Raw genomic sequence first — 21,066 nt, forward strand, 5'->3', positions numbered from 1 at the left:
CTTTCTAATAGTACACACTTGTGATCCTATTACACTGGCCAATCAATACTGTAAATGATCGCTGCTCGTTTCCTAGGCCTATTACATGGCCTGATTATCAGTTAGCAAGGGCTGCAGGGACATCTTCAGTGATGTCCGTGCAGCCTTTTCCCTTTGTCCGTGCAGCCTTTTCCCTTTTCCCTAACAGTTTACATCACCTCTCCACATTCCCAGTCTCCTCCTGTGCTCTGCTTCCTCCCCGGTCCTGCGTGCTGCAGCTTCAGAGTGGCCTCTCTAAACTGACAGGCCACTCAGCCAATCACTGGCCGCGGCGGTCTGGGCCAGTGATTGGACTGTCAGCTCAGAGAGGCCACTTGGCTCAGCGGCCTGTTGCCTCCGAATCGGCAGAGTGCAGGAGTAGACTGGTAATGTGAACAGGTAATGTAAGCTGTTTGTTGCATTGTCAGCTGCCAGGTGTGCATCGCTATTATACGTAGCGATGCGCGGCCGATAATTTTAGGTCCATGCCTAAAGAAACTATCAGCTGATCGTTCTCTATTACACGGATTATTAAGGCCCTAGTATACAGAGCGGTTATTGTGTATCTGTGTATTAGGGCTCTAAGGCAAAAGTCTTATTTAGGGCCTTCTAATAATGCCCCTATTATACGGGCCGATGGTGAGGGGCAAGTGTGTCGAACTGTCAAAGCAGCGCTCGCTTGCTCATAGTTTCCTTCTGTTACACCGACAGCGAGCGGGTCAGAGCGTGGGGGGCCCATAGGGATTAGCAAAGGTCTGTTGCTGCCGCTCCTATTGCGCAGGGCGACTGCCAGCACACCGTCATTATCATTCAAAAATCTTTCAACATGTTGAAAGACAAGGATTAGCCAACATTGTACTTGTCGGCTGACCATTGTCTTTTAACTGGAGCTATTACACCAAGCTATTTATCTGCCATAATAGCGGTAATTGGCCGAATATTGGTGATAAAAACCTTTTTAGAATAGGCTTGTGCATCCCTGCTAAAGAATAGTTAAAAAGGTTTGATTCTGAGATCTATGGCCAAAAATCTGTATTAATGGAGTCTAACTTTTCTATTTTTTTTAATTTATTTTTTTTCTCCTAATTACTAGTCCGAGAATCCACCACGCAGATTACAGAGGAAGCCAAAGAGCAGCTTCTAGAGGCCTCTGTTGCCACCAAGAAGGCCTTCAGCACTTTCCGGCGGGAGGCAGACCCTGATGATCACTTCCCTGCTGGGGATGGCAGCCTGGCTGCTTCAGAGAAAGGAAGAGATGAGCTGGAGATGAGTCCTGTGATCACCATTATGCAGCCAATCCTGCGCTTCTTGCAGCTACTTTGTGAGAACCACAACCGGGACCTGCAGGTGAACCAATCTGTTCTAGCAGTATGGCATTCAAGTTCTTCCTTTAGCAATGACTGTATGTGACCTTTTGCAGTTCAATAGGCATTAATGGTTTTACATAGTGGAGCTTGGAAATTACTATTGTAAAAGTGTTAAAAGTAGCAACTGTGTCCTCCTACATGGTTAATTGCTGGGTAGCATTGAAAACCAAAAAAAGGTAAATGGGGTGTGTGTGGGGGGGGGATAATAATAATAATGATGATAGTGTTGTTGTTGTTGTTGTTGTTGTTGTTAATTTTTATTTTTTTTAATGTCTGCAGAATTTCTTGCGCTGCCAGAATAACAAAACCAACTATAATTTAGTCTGTGAGACACTGCAGTTTCTTGACTGCATCTGTGGAAGCACAACGGGTGGTCTCGGCCTTCTGGGACTGTACATCAATGAGAAGAACGTTGCCCTCATTAACCAGACACTGGAGAGCTTGACTGAGTACTGCCAGGGACCGTGCCATGAAAATCAGGTGACTATGAAGGGTGGGGGAGGCACCGCCCAGGAGACAGAATGTTGTGTTGCCTGCATACCATAATGTGCCAGTGATTCCTAGATGTGATTGGCTCCCAAGCTTTGTACCAATCCCGTTCACTATTTTTCAGGTGTATTACATAAGGTAGCTGACACTGGGACATGTTGCACGTGTTGGGTGATTTCCTGGAACTCTGTGTAACTCTGTTATGTAACGTGTTGCTCTGGTGCCGGGACACGCCTCGGGGCTGCTAGGCGGCACAGTGTGTGCTTCGAAAGCTGGATCACATGAGCTGGTCTGGCATTGTACCCCTGGCACCAGCTGTCCTGATATGGAGTATATGTGGCTGCAGTATAATCCCAGTCCAGGCCCTGGGCCTCTTTGGCAGCATGGGCTCATGTATAAATTCTGTGCTACTTGCATCATATACAATCTACGATCCTGTGTGTACAGTACCTGTAATAACCTGATCGCCTCTTTACCTGCAGAATTGCATAGCAACCCATGAGTCTAATGGCATAGACATCATCACTGCGCTGATCCTGAATGACATTAACCCGCTTGGCAGAAAAAGAATGGACTTGGTGTTAGAGCTTAAGGTGGGGTTTTTGCTGGAACTTCTTCTGCATCCTGATTTGATGTGTTCACTCTATTGTGAAGGTTACAAATTAATATTTCTATAAAATATTTTTTTTTAAAAGTTAATATCCCTAATCATTTAGAAAATCTGATAATCCAGCACATAAACAACCCCTATTTTTGCCAGATTGAAGGCCTTTTCCTAAAATCCTATATATTATAAGACTATAGATTGTGCTATATACTATTTTTTTTTATTTTTTTTATTTTTTTTTTTTTTAAACCAAACAAGCAAGATTAATAAAGTCGCCAGTACAGGAATGTTTTGCTTGTGTGTCCTGACTAGTACATTGTGCAGATGGCACTTTGTTTCCTCATAGCACAATGTATTACTGATCCACAAGATGAGGCTGGTGCTCTCAATTAATCCTAAATCTACTGCTTCTGCCAAAGATTTGTTACTAAACAGGAACTTCGATTCAACGTTTACATAGCCGGAGCTTGGCACAATGCTGCCATTATGTAACACTGTAATGATACCTGTCTGCAGAGAGAGCGCATTGTTACCAGTGGACGTGGCAAGTGAAATCCTGTGCCCAAAGGCCTTAAAGTGACAAATCAAGCAGCTGCCTTAGTCTGGGGCAGCAAGCAAAAGTTTATGGGCTTTGTCCCTCCCTCCTTACTACACATACCAACCAGCCATTTGCATACAGTGTATTTCATGTAGACATACATTTCCTCATCTTTCTGGAAATCACCTGAATTTAGCCACAAGCAAAAATGCATTCCTTCAGTGATTTCAATAGAAAGGGACCAATTTTATAATAGTTTTGATGGTAATAATTTTCCTAAGTCAGCCCCCACTTTAACCCGGGAGGGTTTATAAAAGTACAGGGTACATAATAACAGCCCACTTGTGTGCAACTCACTGTTATTATTCACACAAGATCATTGTAGAGGTACTCTCCTTTGCATTAAGGCCCTATTACACAAAACAATTTATTGGCCGATAACGGCAATTAATCGTCTTGTGTAATAAAAAAACAATGTTCAGCCGACTTGAACAATGTCGGCTGATCTTTGGTGACTGCTGCTATCTGCTATGGGCTGCCCAGATCAAGCGATCACCCGGGCGGTTCTTCTCCATCGTGCCGTGTAATAAGGGCTTTAGAGGCACATTTTTTTCTGCTTTTTAGTTTGGAAAGGCTTAGAAGGCCAAGCAATTAGACGTCCATCATTCTACAGTGAGATAGAGATTATTCATAAGTGTAAAACATCAAGACAGCGGGGAGGATTTATGAAGACCGGAGTATTTGTACACTGGTCCTAAAATAGGTCCCGTTTCCTTTTTGCCTTGCCGAATTCACGAAGAGGCGAACATCTCTTAAATAAGGATGACTGAATACATTAAAAGGAGAGCGTGATGTGTAGCACCTGTACTAGCCATGTGTTACTTAGTGGAGCCCTAGTTTGTAAGCTATTCATCCATCTAGTTTATTGTCCCTTTATGCCTCCTCTTATACAGTTATCATGAAATGCCAATGTGAGCGTTTATCCATCTCCAGTGTGTTTAAAAGGAGATGACCATGACCTTTCACCTGTTCTTAGATGAAATAAAGCTATCTTGTGTTACAGAACAATGCCTCCAAGCTGCTGCTGGCCATCATGGAGAGTCGTCATGACAGCGAGAACGCCGAGCGGATCTTGTACAATATGAGGCCAAAGGAGCTGGTGAGTTTAATTGACAAAATCCACATTTTTATTATAGGTGTTTTTCGGCCCTCCTAAAACGCCATGATTTCTTTAAATCACGTAGCATTAAAATGGGGTGCCATATAAGTGGTTTAACAATTCTGACCAAGGATCTGACATTTCTATCGGGTGATCTGCTTAAAATATTATCTGACTGTATTGCTGTGCATTAGAACGTATTGAACCCTCTGAGCTGCCGTATCTAAGGCCACATTTACACCTTATATACTGCACTCGTATTTTGTGCACCCCCAATTACGGTCATCACCATGGACCCATTCATTTATATGGCCCTGTCAACATGTTCCGTACATGTTACAGGGCTGTGATCACTACTGTCTATAGGGGTCGGTCCATGCATTATACCCTACGGATGCATTTCCATAGGCTGTCTGTAGCTACGGGTCCGTGGCTACAGACAGCATACAGAATGTGTAAAGGAAGTGTAAGAGTTCTATATGCCGACGTGTCATTTTAATTATTAAAAAAAATTAACAGCCGTTGGTTGTAAATTTTGCCTGTGTAATAGTGGACCCTCCCCGCACGGTCCTTGAGCTGTGTACAGACTATGTAATGAGGTGCAGTGTCAGTCTGTGTAATAAGGCCCTGAGACCGTGTGATACCCTCTACTTAGATCTTTACAGGATTTTCTTACAGGCTTTTCTGCATAATTATATATCATTTTATATTGTTTTATATATTTGACATTGTGTAGAAATGATGCGGTTCCTATTTGTTCTCAGGTGGAGGTGATAAAGAAGGCTTATCTGCAGGGGGAGGTGGAGTTTGATGATGCTGAGGGCTGTGAAGATCACGCTGCTTCTCCCCGTAATGTTGGGCACAATATTTACATCCTGGCACATCAGGTGGGCTTCTTATATAAGCACACGAGGTGTCTGCTGTTGTGTAATGCGGCGCACAGTGTGAGGCGGCTTCACCATGGACACAGTGTCCCAGTATTATAAGGTTGTGGGTGTGCCAGCTCTCTGCACATGTAGTCAGGCATGCTGGGTGTTACACGGGCAGAGATGTGCTGCTTCCACACTGGGCGCTCATCCAGGAATCGCACAGGAACTCTGCTGCACTGAGCAAGAACTGAAGGCAATCTGTATGGGTTAATGTTCAGATTATAAAAAAAAACTAAATAAAATTCCCCTTGAACTGTTCCAGGGTTGAGGTCTCCATGGTTACACCTTGTGGTTATCTGAGCTGCTTGCAAACAGAAGGAATTAAATGTGAATATGTGCTTGAAAATTATTCCTATTTTTTATTGGCCTAATATCCTTAATCCTTAGGGGCCATCTCTTTTATAAGAATACAGTTTTATAGTATCCTGAGCAACAAAGCAGACAGACATGTCAAAAGTTTTTATCGTTGGGGGCTTGAGCGTTCAGAGCTGCTACACGCCTCTCTGCTTTCTAAACAAGACTGCTGTATAGACTTGCATAGTCATGTGACAAAACCGAGAGAGAATGCTCAGACCCCAAGTAATAAAAACTTTCGCTGTCTTTTGACATATCAAAAGTAGTTTTTGTGTTTTTTTTTTTTTTACAGTGACTATTTATCCAGCATTAGAAAAATACCGGCCTGTCAGTTCAGCACACTCTTCCCTCTTGTTCCCTGCTCGCTGCCTTTACTATTACACGCACAGATAGCCTTTGTTTGGGCAGTCTGTTGGAGTCAGCCGCAGTCTGCTGCTGCCACTCCTATTACACGGAGCTACGCAGCAGACAGTCACTGCAAAAATTGGGATCTTTCAACATGTTGAAAGATCACAATCAGCCGACATTGTGCATGTCAACACGTTCTATTACACTAAACAATTATTAGCCTAAACTGATGATCGTTTAGTGTATTAGGGCCTTAAGCCTGGACAACCCCTATAAGCTTGGCTCCCAGTTTGTTCCTTGGGGCAAAATGCTGTTTATTTTAATTTTGAGAACCACGTCATGTCTATTGAACATTGCATTTGCATCTGTGCCCACTATTTCATGGACAGTTTATTTTATTTATTTATTTTTATTTTAATAAATTGGCGGGTCAACAGGCAGGGCTGCAACCCCAGAACCACCAAGATGCAAACAGTACACTGAGGGACAACAGTAATCATGGAACCGAGGACATGTACAATAGGAAAGCAAACAGCTGTCTAGAAAAAACACTGGTAGCACTGAGGGAACCCCCATGGACCCCCAATTTTATGGACAGTTTTTTACTTACAGGCATTGTGGACAGTGGTTTAGGGTGATGGAGGGATATAAGCAATAAAGGGTTAAAATCTGGGTACTTAAAGTAAAACTTGACCTAAATTTAACTCCATCATCGCTGATGAGTCTGGTATATTTAATCTCTTTAGACTAGAATAGACAATTGCTGTGGGTTTGCCTCATCATGTTCTGAGACTTATAAAGATCTAGATATATGTATGTTACCCCATGCTGGTATTAATGTACCAGAAAGCCCCTAGATCCGTATCTACCATAGCCATGGAAAAAAGGCATTGTGCCCAGGAAACTGTGGTTTTACCCGCATTGTGAATGCAATGGAGGCAAAAGGAACAGCAGGTATGAACATGTTCTGATTAATAGAGATCTGTCAATAGCAACTTCCTGTTTGTTTTCAGGTAACAACAGGAACTTTTTTTTTTACATCTTGCACCATAAAAAAAACTGAATCTGTAAAAATGACCAGAGGTCCGGCTTCTGAAACGGAAATCTGTTACGGTGTCCACATGTCACGAGTGAAGACCCCTTGTATGACTTCCATATAATGAGCTTGTCTCACAGAATCTCAGAGATGGTTCTGCTTCTTTTTCTTAAAATAGTGAAGGAAACGAGAAGCCTTGTGCCATTTTTAACCTCTTATCTTATTACTGTAAGTGAAGTTAAACCTTTCCCTACAGAATGTGACAGAGAACTCCATGTTCTTGGGTATCTTGTACTTAAAGCCTGGGACAAATTGTGAGGGGAATTCCACTTATAGATTCACATTACTGTTAGCATTAGGAAGCATCATGACTTATAATCATCTTCTTTGGCTCCTAAGTCTACCAGAAGTTAGTCCTCAAAATGTGATGGGGACAGTAATTAAGGTGAAATTCTCCTTTCAAGACTCTTAAAAGTAAAATAAAATGGTCTTTATCCAAATTGCAAAGCTGCAACATATGAGCAGCTGTTGGGGAAGTGACTGCTCGTAAATGCAGATCTTGCCGTAGTGCATAGGACCTGTCACTTCTGCATCTCCTGTTTTGGATGGAGAGGTATACCCTGATTTGGAACTTTTTTAAAACTGTTATCCGTGCTTAGAAAAACATGGTCGTTCTTTTCCAGAAACTGCACTACTCTCGTCCTCAATTTGGGTGTGGGTTTTGCAGCTTTGTTCCAATGAAGTGAATGGAGTGGAATTTCAATACCACACACAGTCTGAGGAAAGGAGTGGTGCTGTAATTACAAGAACATAGCTTTCTTTTCTTATAATCCTGGATAACCCCTTTTAACCATACAACTTTGTAAGATTGATCAGGATCTGGGGAAAGTTGGGTTTGAGGCTTTTCTTACCCATGCTGGAGATCTAAGTAATTTTATTTTATTTTTTTTATACACAGCTTGCACGACACAACAAGGAGCTACAGCAAATGCTGAAACCAGGAGTCCAAACAGGGGATGGTGATGAGGCACTGGAATTTTATGCAAAACATACAGCACAAATAGAGGTCAGGTTGTAAAGAACAATCATTAACCTGAATCCCTGTGTCCATCACAATCATGTCCTTTGTTATGGTTTTTGGGTATCTATGATCATATTTAGAGCTCTGTCTAATGTCAGTAATATTTGTTATGTCACTAGATTGTACGGCTTGACCGAACGATGGAGCAGATAGTTTTCCCTGTGCCGAGTATATGTGAGTTTCTTACCAAGGAGTCAAAACTGCGAGTTTATTACACAACAGAAAGGGATGAACAAGGAAGCAAGATCCATGACTTCTTTCAACGATCGGAAGATCTGTTCAATGAAATGAACTGGCAGAAAAAGCTAAGAGGTGAGGAGTCAAATGAGGTTCATTGTAACATGAGGATCTTTGTATTCCTGAGGTTCCTTCTCTGATAACTCTATTGGGTAAGGATTCATTACTCCATTGGGAAGGATCTGTAAGTAGGTCTGTCAGGGTTCATCTATATGACTTCCCAATGCTCTTCCTACCATGAGAAGTCAATCCAGTAATTCTACTGGAAGGCTCTGTTGGGGTGATTGATGGGCTCTGCCTGTGTCGTGCACTGGTTTAAGGGTGCGTTCACATGTACAGGATCTGCAGCAGATTTGAAGTTGCAAATTTGTTTAGAATGTAATCTGGGCCATCAAATCTCCTGCAGATTTTGTACATGTGAACGTATCCTAAAAGCGTTTTTCCTGAATATACCCTTACTATCACAGGATACAGGAAGGGAGCACTTTAGCAGCTCTATTACAGCTGCTTACAGCGTTATAAGCTGAATAGTGATTGGTTCGCTTTAAGTCCTTTCCCAACTGGAAGTCTTAACGACTCGAGTGACGTACCATAGGAATCTATGGTGTCATTAGTTTGGGTCACCAGACCCATGGTCAGTCAGGGACTCGAGGCAATAATGCAAATTCTAAAATGCATTTGACTTTTATAGCTGCCTCAAAGAGGTCTTATCAGGAGTCTATGGTAAGAATTAGCTGAGGTTTATCTTCTGAATGTAATCATCACCAATGTCTGGTGTCTTGCAGCGCAGCATGTCCTGTACTGGTGTTCTAGAAACATGACCTTCTGGAGCAGCATCTCATTCAACCTGGCTGTGCTTATGAATCTTCTTGTTGCATTTTTCTACCCTTTTGTTGGTGTTCGAGGAGGTTAGTGAGTACCATGTTGTGTAAATTTCTATTTATTTATGCCTATAAAAAGATTAGTGTTTCTGGAAAACCTCCAGAAACCTTTCAAAACACATGTAAGGCTGTGCATCTGCATGCCTATAACCTGATGATAGGTTGCACACTTCTTTTTACTAACATTCTTTATTTTATAGGAACACTGGATTCCCGTCTCTCAGGTCTACTCTGGACGGCCATGCTTGTTTCTTTAGCCATAGTTATAGTCCTTCCCAAGCCACATGGAATCAGAGCTTTGATTGCCTCCACCATCCTGCGACTCATCTTCTCTATTGGGCTCCAACCTACATTGTTTCTTTTAGGGGCATTTAATGTAAGTTGTGATTTTTGTTAGTTTCCCGTTGAGCCTTTGCTTGTTGGACCAGGTTTAGAACAGCAGACAATGGCAGCTCCTATAAGATGTTGCTCAGTATATGACGGCCCCTTTAAACATAGGAGTGGGGATATCTGCCTCATTTAGCAATATAGACAGCTATCAGCTGAGGAGCAATAACACATATATAAAGTCTGTAGAACTCCACCATACAAGACACTACCAGTACTGCTCTAATGTATGGGGGATGAGTATAAGGTTACGAACTTCGGGTTCTAGTAGCAAGCTAAATACCAATAAAAAAAACAACTGAACCTCTAACATATTACAACATATAGATTTTATTGTTAAAATTACAATACAATGACAAAATAATAGATAAATACACAATGAACCATGGCTGACAAAATGTTAAAAACGACAAACCTACAGTGAGGGGGCTACTGCAGATGGACACAAGTAAATAAATAAATAAATAGATGGTAGACTAAAGTGCTAGATACAGTACAAGGAGAGCTATGAATAGATGATTTTGTAGTAAACAAGCCAAAAAAGTGCTATAAAAAAATTCATAGATCTCAACTGGTGTAAAACTACTAGAGTGTCATACCATAAATGATAGTGTCATACCATAAATGATGGAAGTTTGACTTCCATCATTTATGGTATGACACTCTAGTAGTTTTACACCAGTTGAGATCTATGAATTTTTTATAGCACTTTTTTGGCTTGTTTACTACAAAATCATCTATTCATAGCTCTCCTTGTACTGTATCTAGCACTTTAGTCTACCATCTATTTATTTACTTGTGTCCATCTGCAGCAGCCCCCTCACTGTATGTTTGTCGTTTTTAACATTTTGTCAGCCATGGTTCATTGTGTATTTATCTATTATTTTGTCATTGTATTGTAATTTTAACAATAAAATCTATATGTTGTAATATGTTAGAGGTTCAGTTGTTTTTTTATTGGTATTCAGCTGAGGAGCAAGCCAACTTCAGCTGATCTTGGCACTTGTTTACACCACAGCTATGGGCATGTAACTTGACCTTTATTCAATTTGCTCCATAAGATTTTGTCTGTTGCTTTGGTGGCTTTCTTGTACCTTGGCGCTGGCTTACGCAGTCTATTACACGACTCGATAATTGTTTGTTTAGCAAGGTCTGCACGGGGATTGTTAGATATGTCCCTGCAGCCCTTGCTTTATTTAGAAAATAATAAACATTATACTTGCCTGCTCAGGCTCCCCTGGTTTCATGCTGCCTTTTTTTACGCTCACTGCAGCTGTCACTGACGCTGTTTTTGAAGTGACATGCCGCTCAGCCAATTGCTAAACAAGACTGGACAGCACCAAGGCCAGTGATTGGCTAAGCGAGCTGTCACTGCAGATATGGCTTCCTTGGTGGCTACGGTGAGCGGGGAAAAGACAGAACACCAATGCAGCCTGGACAGGTAAGTGTAATGTTTATTATTTTCTTCACCTTGTCATCGGTGTAGGACACGCATCATTTTTAAACTTGCTGAAAGGCAATGATCAGCTGATGAGCTCCTTGGCTGATCATAGTCTTTATGACACAGTTTGACATTATCTCAAATCAGCCTCATTCAGCAGATGATTGCTCAGTGTAATAGAGCCCTTTGGTTTGGATAGAAGACTGTATTTATGACCTTTCTTCCCCAGGTGTGCAATAAAATCATCTTCCTTACAAGCTTTGTGGGAAACAGAGGAACCTTTACTAGAGGTTATGGAGCGATGGTCTTGGATGTTGAATTTCTTTACCACCTGTTATATCTTCTCATCTGTGCTATGGGAGTCTTTGTACATGAATTCTTCTACAGTTTGCTGGTGAGTCTTCAGTGACCGATGGTCCAGTTTTAAGATCTTTCTATCTCTTATAATGGTTGCCCTCATGTTGCCTTGTCATAGCTGTTTGATCTGGTTTACCGGGAGGAGACGTTGCTCAATGTGATTAAGAGTGTGACTAGGAATGGGCGGTCGATCATCCTGACTGCTGTACTGGCATTGATTCTGGTCTACTTGTTCTCCATTGTGGGATACCTTTTCTTTAAAGATGATTTTATACTGGAAGTGGATAGATTGCCGAATGAGACAGCCTTCCCAGGTGAGCTACAGTGCCAGTTACTGTATCCAAGAAAATAATGGATGACACAAAATGCCCTGATTTAGTCAATATGCACTTTACTGTTACAGAGACTGGAAGCTCAATGGCCCGAGAGCTTTTGTATCCAGAAGTTTGCCGATTGGAATCTGGGGACAACTGCACCCAAGGTAAGGACAGATCTAGTATTGTAAAATGTAGATGTAAAAACTGTCTAGTGCAATTTAGTGAATGTGCATCCACAGATGAGGTCTCCGAGGAGTCAGAAGAAGAGGAGAAGGAACATACCTGTGAGACCCTACTGATGTGCATAGTGACTGTCCTTAGTCATGGACTTAGAAGTGGTGGCGGTGTTGGAGATGTTCTACGGAAACCTTCCAAAGAGGTATCTTTTCCCTTTTTAAAAATGTTGTCAAGTTCAATTATACCATGTTTGTGTAGGGTGGATAACTTTTCCCCTCTTTCCACAGGAACCTCTCTTTGCAGCGCGAGTCATCTACGATTTGCTGTTCTTCTTCATGGTGATCATTATTGTGTTAAACTTGATTTTTGGAGTCATCATTGATACCTTTGCTGACTTGAGGAGCGAGAAGCAGAAGAAAGAGGAAGTGATAAAGACTACGTGTTTCATTTGTGGTGGGTTGGCTTGCATTGCTCCCACTTTATGACCATTTGACCTCTTTATATTAATAGAGATGAGCGAATCGCAGATGTAAGCGAAGCGCTTTGTTTGATCTGTGCTCCGCTCATCAAGCCACTGGCTTGTCAGCACTGCTCCCCTCCCTGCTACCCCTCCTAGGATGCTGGGAAAAGCTGGATCCAATACTGGGAAACTTCTCCCAGTTTCCCAGGATTGGATCCAGCTAATCCCCGGCACCCGGGGTGGAGCGGCAGGGAGCAGTGCTGACAGGCCGACGGCTTGATGAGGGGATTGCAGAACAAACAAATCCCTTCGTTTTACATCTGCGATTCGCACATCCCTGTATATTTACATTGAAGGAAATACCACTTTATATTTGGGTGCAAGCAGCAGCTAGCATTTTCCGCCAAGGGTGTAGTATTTTTAATGCAAAATCTTTGACCTGAAGCTGCTATACTAGATATCTCTATCTGACCTGTCCTAGATTTATGTCTTTCCTCCATAAACCTACTGCAGAACTTTTTTTTTATATAGGTTATCTCTGAATTTGATCAGTAGTTTTAGGACCATATTAAAGTATAATGTACAAGCCTTCTGGAAGGAAGACCTGTCCATATATGATAATCCCTTTGCCATCAGTGTATGTTCTGCTACAGTTTCCTCCTGTTTGAGGTCTATATAATTAACATTGGGCAGTATAATTGCAATTCCGAGAGAATGAATCAGCAATCCAGAAATATAACCTAGCGTTAACTGTTCTGTCTCAACTTCAATAAAAATTGATTTAAAATTTTATATATATATATATATATATATATATATATATATATAATAATCTCCTAGAGCAATTATTCCCCCAGTGTAACCGAGCTCGGTCACATTGAGGATAAATGCTCCATAACTTAAATTCCTGGAGTGCTGCTTCAGTCCTTTGGACTAAGGTACATGGGAGAGGTCTAGTTCATCCCCCTGAAGCTGGTGCACCCAAACCTCCCTCTTTTGCCTTTTGGCATTGCCATTCTAAAGGCCATATTACAAATGATGATATCAACGTGTTGAAATGGCCGATCATGGCAGCGATGGTCTGCTGCTCGTTGCTTCGTGTAAAAGAAGGGGCAGCAGACCGCCACAGACTTCCATGGGCCACCCGGACAATCTAAGAAATGTCTGGGCGGCCCCTCCTGCAGCTCCTCGCTCCTCCTTGCTTGATGATTTGTGTGTGTAATGGCACAGGTAGCGAGCGAGGGATAAGGGGCAAATGAGCACTGACCTGACAGGTCGACGCTCGCTTTACCCTCATTATGGTTGTGTGTAGTACGGCTTTAATTGGTGTGTGTGTGAACATTAGGCAATATTTCGGAGGAATGAACCATATGCATAGTATAGAAGCTTCTATCCAGTAGAATCATTCACATTATCACACCTTGGTTTGTTTCTTTTTATACAGGGCTGGAACGGGACAAATTTGATAATAAAACTGTGACATTTGAAGAGCACATTAAGGAGGAACATAATATGTGGCACTATTTGTTTTTTATTGTACTGGTGAAAGTGAAAGACTCTACGGAATATACTGGACCAGAAAGTTATGTGGCAGAAATGATAAAGGTATGTCTCTGTGTGTTTATGTATAAAAAATTATAATAAAATCCTTTGCTGATCTGGAAACTGTAGATTAGAAAGAGTGCAGCAGTGTGCATGTGTTCCCGACTGTAATAAAGTAAAAGTGTCAGATTTGATTGACAGTCTATGAAGCGAATAAGGCAGATCATTGCCAGCTGGGGAGTGCCGTGTGCTACCATGCTCACCCAGCTGTATTTCAGGACCACGGCAGGTCTCAGGAGTGAGACCTGTTGTGACTTATTAATGTTTGATGTGTCAGCTTTTTTCTTTTCCTCTTTTGAGTAGTCTTAGCAGGATCTGCATGCTCAGCCGATTAGTGACTCTGGTTACCTGGGTGCAAGCCCCCTTAAGGTTAAAGGGGTACTCCGGGCAAATTGCCCGATTTTTAAATATGTAACTGCATAAAAAGTTAGACAAATCCCTAATATACACTAATTATGGGAAATGCACATATATTGCTATTTCCCTCAATTTAGTAGATCAGGCAGGCTCACTTCCTCAAAAAAAAAAAGTGACGTCATGTCTCAAGTGTATGCACCAGGAGGGGACGCATGTAAAAGTATAGAAACAGAATAAACTTCTATTCTCCCTCCCTGTGCTGGTAATGTCCCCTCTCCCTCTGTCCTATCCCCCTGCCCAGTCCTATTACACCTGCTGCAGCGTGGTGAGTGCTTCCAATCTGGCGCTCACCCTCTGCCCAGTGCCGGCGGGTGAGTGCTCCAGCACTGCCCCCCCACTTGACTCCCCTGATCTGAGCCCGCCGCCCGGTCCTGTGCACGAGAGCTCACCCGCCGCCCGGTCCCTGCCTGGTGAGCGCTCATGCATCTTCTCCTAACTTGCTGCCCCTCATCTAAGCCGGCCGCCCCTTCCCGTGCACAAGCGCTCACTCGCTGCCCGATCCAGGCGACCGGGTGAGCGCTCATGCATCTTCTAGGCAGCTGCACCTTCTCCCAAGCAGCATGCTGCTTTGGGCACGGAACTGGGTGGCAGGGTGAGCGCTGAGACTGGCTCAGATGAAGCAAGCTGCTTAGGAGAAGATGCATGAGCTCTCACCCCGCTGGGACCGGGCGGCGGGTGAGCACTCCTGCATGAGAGACGGGTGGCTAGTTGGGGTGAGCATCAGATTAGGAACACTCACCACGCTGCAGCAGGTGTAATAGGACCAGGCAGGGGGATGGGACAGAGGGAGGGGGGGGGGACATTACCAGCACAGGGAGGGAGGAAGAATAAACGTCTATTCTGTTTCTATACTTCTACATGCGCCCCCTGCTCGTGCATACACTTGAGGCGTGACGTCACATTTTTTTGGAGGAAGTCTGCCTGCCTGATCTACTAAAATACATATTTAAAAAATACCTTTTGCCCGGAGTACCCCTTTAAATTTTTAGTCACCCAACTTTTCCTAAACACTGATTTTACTTAGAAATGTCTGTATACCACTCAAAAACAGTCCCAAAAATCCCCAGTTAGTTAACATTCTCTTATGTGGTCCCTTTTTATTGATGGGACTGTCTTCACTCCATTCCAGTACTCAAGCAGTTAAGGGGCTTGTCTGCACAGTCAGTGAGGGGGCACAGTTAGGTCAGAAGAAGGAAACTTAAGTCTCTGCAGGAGAACCAACATCTTCCTTGTTACCAAGAATTGAATCATCTGGTGGGTGGATCAGCTGACCGGATTAGGTTGTGGATTTCTCATCAGCTCTGGGGTTGTGGAATCCACTTCCTGCACATTACCCGACCTCTGTAGAAGATCTGAGATGACTGGGGGGCAGCCAGGCCCTTCTCTGCATTCCCTTCATGGGCTTGTTTCAGCACATTACACACTCCTCCTCACGGAGACACTTGGGCTGCTCACTATACTCCTTTTGTGCCTTCATAAAGAAATTCAGTTAAGGAAATAAAGTGCATACTTCTAGGGTTTCCCCTTATGCCCCTATTCCACGAGTCGTTTGGAGGAGCAAAAGAGCGCTATTAGCGCTCGTTTGCTCCTCGTTCCCCGCTCGCTGCCGCCGCTATTCAACGCGGCGTCAGCGAGCGGGTGAGTGCGGGAGGGGCGGAGGGGAGCTGCTGGGGGGGCTGCCCGGGGGATCGCTGATCGTCCGGGCAGCCCATAGGATATAGCAGCATCTGCTGCCGATGCTCCTATTCAACAGAGCGACGGCAGCAGATCGCTGCTATATCAGTCGCTTGTTTTTCAACATGTTGAAAAACAAGCGACTGCAACGATCAGCCGACATGAACGATGTCGGCTGATCGTTGCACTCTATTCCACGGGACGAATATCGTTCGTAGCGGCCGATATCGGCCGAATACGAGCGATATTGCTCCTCTAAACGACCCGTGGAATAGGGCCTTTAGATACATAGGCTTAGCAGCCGCTATAGCTAAGCTAGTGTGATTAGTGGCAATCCATTCATTGGGACTCCAGTGCCTCGAACAAGTCTCTATAGACTCCAACAGCCATAACATTAAACACCTTTGTACAAGCCACTCCTGTGGTATCATTATCAGCAAACCTTTTAAGTGTAGCATGGTGAGGTCTCCATGGATTGGACTTATGTTAGGCCAAGTCAATACCTTGAACTTGTGTTCTCCTAACCACTCCTGAACAACTGTGGCATGGAAAATTTATATGCTACAAGAGGCCATTGGAAGGGTACTGCTGAAATAGGGCCATTCTTGGTTACTATTACACACACACTACCAATGCCGATGTAGAGCACCACATAAATGCCGGGGTCGATGGTTTTCCAGTAGTATGTTACCCAGGGCACCTTTTTTAATCCTAAGGGTACCCTCACACATCAGTTTTGTTCGGCATACTTTTATGCCCCCCAAAAAAGCCACAAACGCCAATGGTTCACTAATGACAGTGCTCGCAATAAGTACCACAGCTCAGCAGGGTCAGCATGGGGACTCGCAAGTGGCTGCATGTGGCATCTATTAGCTGTACACTGACACCTGACACCTTTCTATTGTGACCCTGTTGCTGGTTCACCAGTTGTCTTTATTTGTCCATGTTTAGTAGATTCTGACCACTGCACACCAGGAACACCTCCCAAGACTGACCAGATCATCACAATTTGGGTATTGTCCTAGTTCTTTTAACAATCAGTCACTCCAATCCTTACACAGCGACCTTTTCCTTTCCCACACACCTTTAACCATAAAGCACTGACTGTTTGGTTGCTGCCTAATATCTCACCCCTTGACCAACGCCATTGTCACGAGACAATCCATGCTGGTCACCTCACCTAGGTAGTTTTAAGGCTTTGGCTGATCGGCACATGTGTTTTAAAGTCTTTGCGAGAAACAGAAAAACCGTTTCCACTTTTGGTAGAGGCATGGGTGGTAACAGACCAGTCTGCATGTCACATATCTGCCCTTGTCACCTGTCCTTCATGACAAGGCTATGGTCACTGTGGTTTGCACATTGCTCCCCCTCATGTTTCCACAACCTTCCGCCCCCGTGTCTGGGCGTGAAGTTAGTGTCCACGGGACTTTTCCAGCCCCTTTACTTAGAAGTGAGTTGTTTTGTGGTTAAGATACATCTGCTCGGAGGAAGTGGTGGGAAGGGGGGTGAACTGGCAAGAATTGCAAAGTGTAGTAGGGGATGAGGATGCAGAATTGTTCATCATGTAGCGTGCCCCCTGCCATACTGCATGCTGAGTTATACTATTTCTACCACTGAACGGGCCCTTACCTTGGAGTCCACTGCCTTTTAAAGGATGTTGCGGAAACCACTGAACAGGAGATTGAGGGGAAAAAAAATAAAAAATCTGTTTAAAAAAAAAAAAAAAAGGGTGTTCAAGAATCAGTCTTTATTGCAGCTTTGACAGTCCCTACTGTAAAGCCTTGGCATGGCCTATTACAATTTTCCTTGCAGAAAATTTGCCTGGCTTAGGGATATGGCTAGCTATATTACTATGCAGGCTTAGGGGACAGCCTCTGTGGGGGCTTTATTTTTTAATGGGGTAAGTAGTAAGTACGGTTACCAAAGATCCAAGTCACTTATCTGGATTTTTATTTTTATTTTTTTGAGTAAACTTTCTTTGCAAAGAGTACGGTATGTTATTTTGTTCTTGGTAAAAAGTGTTAAAGCTAAGGGATCTGTAGATCCACGTATGTTCCCCTCAGTGGGTGGATGGTGCAATAGTCATTATATGGGAAGACCATGCCTTCTGTCACATGACTCATGGTGAAAGTTTTCCACCACTACAGAAGTGACTGCTACATCATGGTGACTGCAGCTCTCTCATGGAACAGTGATGCAATAGTGCACCGACTGCTCTCTGAATACTGTGAGATTTTTCTACAGAGTACCCGTTTTGTTTTTTACTCACCTGAGTAGGACTAATGTTACAAATATTCATAAATCTGTCAAAATAAATGCAGAATAATAACTATTTAAAAAATTGTGCAAAAAATTCACCAGGTACTGATCAGACTTAGACGTGCAGCTGTTTGTACGATTTTTAAAACCGCGCAAATCCCAGATTATGCTTTTTTTTTTTTATTTAGGTAAATGCTCAAAACAGAAAATCTAAAAAATATTCACCCATTAAATACTGGTTCCTAAACAAAACTTGGTTAAAAAAAAATAAATTGGCGCGAGGCCCTTGATAAATGTCCACATATATATATATATATATATATGTGGACATTTATCAAGGGCCTCGCCTATATATATATATATATATATATATATATATATATATATATATATATTATATATATATGTGGACATTTATCAAGGGCCTCGCATATATATATATATATATATATATATATATATATATATATATATAATGTGTGTGTATTTGTTTTTATTCTGTTCACTGTTATATTCTAGACAGACCATTCCATTTGGGCACATATACTGTGAAAAGGCCTGTAAATAAGCTGGAGGTTTGGGGGGGCTAAGTGGGTTAGGCTTATGTAGACATTAGTTAGTGGAGCTACATTTGAAATCTGGACAGCGTCAATGTCCTAAGCACCCACACATCTGGGGAATCAAAAGGCGGGAGGGGGCAGTAGGAAGTCTCTTTTCCCTTGTCTGGAATCCTTGTGTGTCAGTACAGTAGCGAGAAGATTTAAATGTTTCAGAGCACATTGCACATATTTACGGACTGTCAGCAGAGCATGGGAATAAGGCCTAAAGCTGCTGTTGAGGAGAAAAATGTGGATTAAAAGTCTGTATTTACATAGAGATGGAAATGGTGAATTCCTTGTAGGCCCTAATCCATGATCATTATATATTCTTGTTGTATTGGGAGACCGTTTCCATAATGCGATGTGTGATTGAACGTGCTATGTAGGAAGTCAGTGGTACAGAATGCATTCTCTGGCTGCCATAGTACAGACCTGTTACAACTCAGTAAGGCCTCGTGCATATAAATGGAGTACAACTGGTTCTCTAGCACTTAATGTCTTTCGGAAAATGTGGTATCTCGGGGGAAACAAAGCAAACTGAATTTCTGGATTGTAAAAGGCCAGATATATCCATTTATACAGTTTAGAACTTATGTAATAGTATAATGGCCTCTTTCTGTGTGATGGCAGAGATCAGATTATTCATGTCACCTGCTAACTAATGCCATGAATCACCATTCATAAACTTCTTGATTCATTGTCTTGTAAAGTGTGTGGGATATTCTGGGATACTGTACATACAGTACGTCTGCTGGGTGTAGTGCACAGTTCAGACACATGTACTCTCAGGAACACACTGGTGTCCTTCAGGTGCTAATATTAGGGTTTGGGTGTGTCAGGTCACTGCATGATCCCTTGTGTTTGAGTATGTCACTTTCTTTGTTTTACAGTCCTGTATCTATATTTTAGAAGCGGATTCAAACTATAGGGTCTCTACTCAAAATGAATGGAAATCTTAGATTTAGAAAAGAATCTTAGATTGTCCGCATTCTTTATTGCCCTTACTAAAGTAATAAATGTCCGCCATGTTGTTGTTTTTTTTTGTTTTTTTTTCCACAATTCATTTTGTGTTTAAAATCTCATCTGTTTTGTTGTTTTTCCAACAAAGGATAGAAACCTTGACTGGTTTCCAAGGATGAGAGCCATGTCCCTTGTAAGCAGCGACTCTGAAGGTGAACAGAATGAATTAAGGAATCTGCAGGAGAAGTTGGAGTCGACCATGCGTCTGGTGACCTATTTGTCCAGCCAACTGAGTGAGCTCAAGGATCAGGTAAGAAGATTTTTCTAATAAGTGGGGTCAGTGTGGGCAGAAGCATGGCTGCCTTTTTGGATTAGACCTGTTGCTTTTGTGTGTGAACATAGCTTAGCAGTAGATAATATCTTAGCTTGTATATAGTGTAATGCCATAATGTATTCTGTATGTTCCACAGATGACAGAGCAACGTAAGCAAAAGCAGAGGATTGGTCTCCTGGGGCAGCCGGCCCATCTAAATCTCAATCCCCAGCAACCGGCATAGTTGACTGTATCCAGTGTGGTTTGGCATCCGCACCTCTATCCTTGGCTGTGTTAAGGTGAAAGTTGTGCTACCCAAGCCCATCGTTCCTCTTCTTCCTAGTCTCACACCACTACTACTACTACTGCTGCCACCACCCCAAACATCCTTACCATCCTCTTTAGAACTGATGGCATCCAGCATTGGAAGTCTAGTGCCAAATGCTCCCGGGAAGGAACGGACTTTGCACTTGAGAATCTATAAAATAAACTGACTTTAGAGGGAAAGCTCATTTTATACTTAAAAGATTCTATTTATGAAGAATTTACTTTTTTTCCTTTTTTTTTTTTTTTTTTTTTTTTTTTTTTTGTAATTTATGATGTCTGTGTGTACGAACCCGGTGTTGCTATAATGCTGTAGTACCTTGTATTTGGGGATCTTCTCTTAGCCCCAACATTACCCCATTAGAGGGTTATCCCCCATGGAGAATGTGATGTCTCAGGAGTGACCAAGCCAGCTCTGAATCTTCTTACTCCATTGTCCTCCCATATTTTGCCATGCCAGTCTTGAATGGGATCCTGGATACACATAAGCTTTGGACTGGTCTACTTTTCCCAGCAAGCTTTCCACATTTGGACCCCCCTCCCCCTCACTGGGGTGGATGAGCGCCAGTTCTTGACTCTTTACCCAGTCGCTGTTTTGTACACATTCTTTGTTTCTTGACACGGACGCTGCTCCCTAAGTTTGTTAATGTGTATGTTTGAGATTAAAACAAAATGAAGCAGAGGTGTAAATGATTTAATAGTGTCCCCCCCAATTAGGGTCCACATGTCAGTCAA

At 42.7% G+C, this 21,066-nt stretch overlaps 1 protein-coding gene across 1 annotated transcript in view; it reads left to right on the top strand.

The window, feature by feature from the left end:
* The window catches only part of ITPR1 (inositol 1,4,5-trisphosphate receptor type 1), a 104,933-nt gene extending 84,427 nt beyond the window's left edge, over positions 1–20,506 (top strand). Inside the window, exons 42-58 of the mRNA XM_069966637.1 lie at positions 1,112–1,365; positions 1,665–1,865; positions 2,357–2,467; positions 4,083–4,178; positions 4,943–5,065; positions 7,804–7,911; positions 8,046–8,238; positions 8,949–9,071; positions 9,245–9,420; positions 11,102–11,266; positions 11,348–11,543; positions 11,633–11,710; positions 11,786–11,925; positions 12,011–12,176; positions 13,628–13,788; positions 19,843–20,004; positions 20,165–20,506. Coding sequence (XP_069822738.1) covers positions 1,112–1,365; positions 1,665–1,865; positions 2,357–2,467; positions 4,083–4,178; positions 4,943–5,065; positions 7,804–7,911; positions 8,046–8,238; positions 8,949–9,071; positions 9,245–9,420; positions 11,102–11,266; positions 11,348–11,543; positions 11,633–11,710; positions 11,786–11,925; positions 12,011–12,176; positions 13,628–13,788; positions 19,843–20,004; positions 20,165–20,251 — 2,540 coding nt within the window. The 3' untranslated portion in view covers positions 20,252–20,506. The remainder of the gene's footprint in view (positions 1–1,111; positions 1,366–1,664; positions 1,866–2,356; positions 2,468–4,082; positions 4,179–4,942; positions 5,066–7,803; positions 7,912–8,045; positions 8,239–8,948; positions 9,072–9,244; positions 9,421–11,101; positions 11,267–11,347; positions 11,544–11,632; positions 11,711–11,785; positions 11,926–12,010; positions 12,177–13,627; positions 13,789–19,842; positions 20,005–20,164) is intronic.
* Positions 20,507–21,066: the final 560 nt, after the last annotated feature.

This window comes from Dendropsophus ebraccatus, chromosome 4 (genome assembly GCF_027789765.1).
Source record: "Dendropsophus ebraccatus isolate aDenEbr1 chromosome 4, aDenEbr1.pat, whole genome shotgun sequence".
Taxonomy (NCBI): Eukaryota; Metazoa; Chordata; class Amphibia; order Anura; family Hylidae; genus Dendropsophus; species Dendropsophus ebraccatus.